Raw genomic sequence first — 3,674 nt, 5'->3', positions numbered from 1 at the left:
CCTTTTAGGTCCCACCATCTCGTCCTACAACGCCCATTATCCTTCCTAGGTTGGTATTTACAAATTTAAGGATGTTTTTTTACAAAAATTATAATTATAATAATGTATCCTTTATTATAATTTACATACAATATTTTTTCTATGAATAAAATAATTTTAATTTAGTGGTCAATTTTAAATTTAAAATTTAATTGCCACCCTGCTCCCCCCTTATTCTAATTCTTGTGTCTACCATTGACTACTTGTGACATTTCAAAGAAAAGGAAAGGTTGCAACTTGCAGGCAAAGTCTTGGTGCAACTGGTGATGTGATCTTATCAAATAATTATTTTCCTTCCCGGAGCAAATCAGTCTTGGTTTCTCTTCTTTCACTCTACGATCTATTTCCTTCATTTTCCTAATCTCTGTAACCAAAAGAAAAAACGACATGGCTGCCGCCTTGGTTAGAGGAGCATTTCTGTCCTCCACCCTTCAAGTGCGGTTTGACCGTTTGGCTTCTCGTGAGTTTGTCAACTTTTTCCATGCTCAAAAGCATGATGATAAACTCCTCAGGAAGCTCAAGATAACATTGTTGGGACTTAATGTTGTGCTTGATGATGCAGAGGACAAGCAGATCACTAACCCTGCTGTGAAAGACTGGGTGGACGAACTTAAAGTTGCTGAGTATCATGCAGATGATTTACTCAATGAGATTGCTACCGTAGCTTTGCGATGCAAGTCTGAAGCTGAGGTACGAAGCCCCACCTTGACTTCTTCCTCTAATTCATTTGATGCAGTTATAGTGTCCCAGATAGAGGAGATCATTGATAGATTAGAATATTTTGTGAAAGAAAAAGATGTCCACTGTTTGAGAGAAGTTGCTGGGCAAAAATGGTATCACAGATTGCCAACAACTTCTTTGGTTCATGAATCTGGTGTTTGTGGAAGGGATAATGACAAGGAGGGTCTAATTAAATTGTTGCTCTCGAATGAGGCAAGTGGTGGTAATCAGAAGATGGATGTGATTGCGATAGTGGGGATGGGTTGGGTTGGCAAGACCACCCTTGCCCAATTTTTATACAATGATGGCTGAGTGGATGATCACTTTGATATGAAAGCATGGGTTCGTGTCTCAGATGAATTCGATGTTGTAAGGGTTACAAGAACAATTCTTGAGGCAGTGATTCCGCAGGGTTCTGATACAACGGACCTTAGTAAAAAGGACCTTAATCAACTTCAAATCAAGCTCAAAGAATGATTGAGTGGGAAGAAATTTCTTTTCATTCTAGACGATGTTTGGAATGAGAACTATGGTAACTGGGATATCTTGAGGAGTCCTTTTGGATATGGAGGACATGGGAGCAGGGTTATTGTTACAACGCGCAATGAGAGCGTTTCATCTATTATGCAAACAATTCCTATTCATCATTTGCAGTAATTATCAGATGAAGATTGCTGGAAATTGTTTGCCAAACATGCATTTGAGAAGGGAGATTGTGGTGCACATCCAAACCTTGAAAGGATTGGTAAAGAGATTGTGAAAAAGTGTAAAGGTTTCCCTCTAGCAGCAAAAACATTAGCCGGTCTTTTGCGCTCTAAACGGGATGTTGAGGATTGGAATAATATATTGAAAAGTGAAATATGGGATTTGCCAAAGGAGAAAAGCAATATTCTTCCAGCCTTAGAATTGAGCTATCATTACCTCCCTTCGCATTTAAAGAGGTGCTTTGCTTATTGTTCTACATTTCCTAAAGATTATGAATTTGAAATGGAGAGATTAGTCCTAATGTGGATGGCTGAAGATTTTGTTGAGCAACCCATAAGTAATAAAACGTGGGAAGAGGTAGGTTATGAGTGCTTCTATGAATTGCAATCAAGGCCATTTTTTCAACGATCAAATGCCAATAAATATTGTTTTGTCATGCATGATCTTGTTAATGATTTAGCTCAAGCCGTGTCTGGAGATTTCTGTTATATGTTAGAGGACAACAACACACATCATATTTTTCAAAGGGTACATCATGTCTCATGTGTTAGATACAAATTTGATGGCTTTGAAAAATACAAGCTAATTAATGATGCTAAGTTTTTAAGGACTTTTCTAACACTATATCCTGCAGACTATTCTTATTTGTGGTTGAGCAAAAAGGTTTTGGATGATATTTTACCGAAACTAACATGCTTACGGGTGTTGCCTTTGCCACGTTATAAGATTAAGGAATTGCCTCATTCAATTGGAAATCTACTACTCCACGGTATTTGGATCTTTCTTACACGGAAATCAAACAATTGCCTGAATTAGTTTGTACCATGTATAATTTAGAAACATTACTGCTATATAATTGTCGTCAGCTAACTACCTTGCCGGTAAATCTTCGAAAACTTATTCAGTTGTGCCATCTTGATATTACTAGAACTAATTTACAGGAGATGCCAATACAAATGAGTCAATTAAAAGGCCTTTAACTTTTAACTGCGTTTGTGGTGGGCAAGTCCAAGGGGTTAGGTATTGAAGAGTTGAAGGAGTTTCGTCATCTTCAAAGGAGGCTCTCCATTTCAAGTTTGCAAAATCTAACTAATGGCATGGGTGCAATGGAGTCAAAATTGGAGGAGAAAACGTACCTTGAAGAACTGGTACTCGAATGGAGTAGCAGTACCAATGATTCACAGAATGAGAGAGATGTTCTCGACAAGCTAAAACCTCATACAAACTTGAAACGCCTTTAGATTAAAAACTTTGGTGGCGCAAGATTTCCAGATTGGTTGAAAGATAAATCATTTTGTAATATAGTGCATTTATCTCTTGACAATTGTGAGTATTGCTTTTCCTTGCCACCATTTGGTCAGTTGCCCTCTTTGAAAGACCTTGAAATTTCAAGGATGCAACGAATAACAAAGGTAGGCCATGAATTCTATGGAGACAGTTCTTTAGGCAAACCATTTCAATCTCTAGAGACTCTTAGATTTAAAAAAATGTTGGAGTGGGTGGACTGGTATATATTAGAATCTGGAGAGTTCTCTAAGCTTAAAGAGCTTCAGGTAATCAAATGTCCAAAGCTGATTGGAGGCTTACCCAAACACATTCCATCTTGTGTGAGACTTAAGATTCGGGAATGCTCAAGACTTATGGCCCAATTTTTGAATATTTGTGGCGCAAGCACAAGTGAATTAATATTGAAAGGATGTGATGGGGTAGAATTGGGGTGTCGAGGTTTGTCTTCCCTTACAAAATTGGATATTTCATATATGCCTAATTTAAAGGAATTGACACCTGAGTTGTGCACTTTAACAAATCTGAAGAAGTTGAAGGTATTGAGTTGTCCAAGCCTATTGTCATTCCCAGATACAGGGTTGCCACCCAAGCTTACATGCCTTTCAATCAGCCATTGTGAAGTTCTACATTCTTTGCCGGAGGGAATGATGCCACTCAACAATTGCCTTCAACATTTGAAACAACTTCCTGTTGGGAGGTGTTCGGAACTAGTTTTCCCCAGTTCCAAGGAGATGGAGAATTGCTGCAAATCCTTTGCAACTTTGTATTTATCATGCTATAATGCTCTCAAACCCGTGTGGCTTGAATTCTTTCCAAAGCTTCGATCTTTACAAATCTAGCTTTGCACAAATTTCGAGAGTCTTACAGATCTAGACATGCTTGGGCTCCAAAATTTGACATCTCTCAAGTCACTTTTCTTAAAT

General features: G+C 38.1%; 1 protein-coding gene across 1 annotated transcript; it reads left to right on the top strand.

Moving 5' to 3' along the window:
• Positions 1 to 426: 426 nt before the first annotated feature.
• On the top strand, positions 427 to 2,705 carry LOC145812984 (putative disease resistance RPP13-like protein 1). The gene is made up of 4 exons (XM_082908240.1): positions 427 to 1,021; positions 1,115 to 1,192; positions 1,424 to 1,821; positions 2,472 to 2,705. Exons 1-4 carry the CDS (start codon positions 427 to 429, stop codon positions 2,703 to 2,705), a joined length of 1,305 nt encoding a protein of 434 aa, XP_082764366.1.
• The last annotated feature ends 969 nt before the right edge of the window (positions 2,706 to 3,674 follow it).

The sequence above is a fragment of the Camellia sinensis genome, chromosome 15 (genome assembly GCF_055761805.1).
Source record: "Camellia sinensis isolate YWXY chromosome 15, ASM5576180v1, whole genome shotgun sequence".
Taxonomy (NCBI): domain Eukaryota; kingdom Viridiplantae; phylum Streptophyta; class Magnoliopsida; order Ericales; family Theaceae; genus Camellia; species Camellia sinensis.
The sequence above is the reverse complement of the archived record's forward strand: the minus strand, read 5'-3'. Positions and strand labels throughout refer to the sequence as shown.

Coding starts and splice junctions, on each gene's coding strand:
- LOC145812984 (XM_082908240.1), top strand. CDS start 427: ATGGCTGCCGCCTTGGTTAGAGGAGCATTTCTGTCCTCCACCCTTCAA. Junction 1,193..1,423: donor TTCTGATACAACGGACCTTA/GTAAAAAGGACC, acceptor AGTAATTATCAG/ATGAAGATTGCTGGAAATTG. Junction 1,822..2,471: donor GTAATAAAACGTGGGAAGAG/GTAGGTTATGAG, acceptor GTGGTGGGCAAG/TCCAAGGGGTTAGGTATTGA.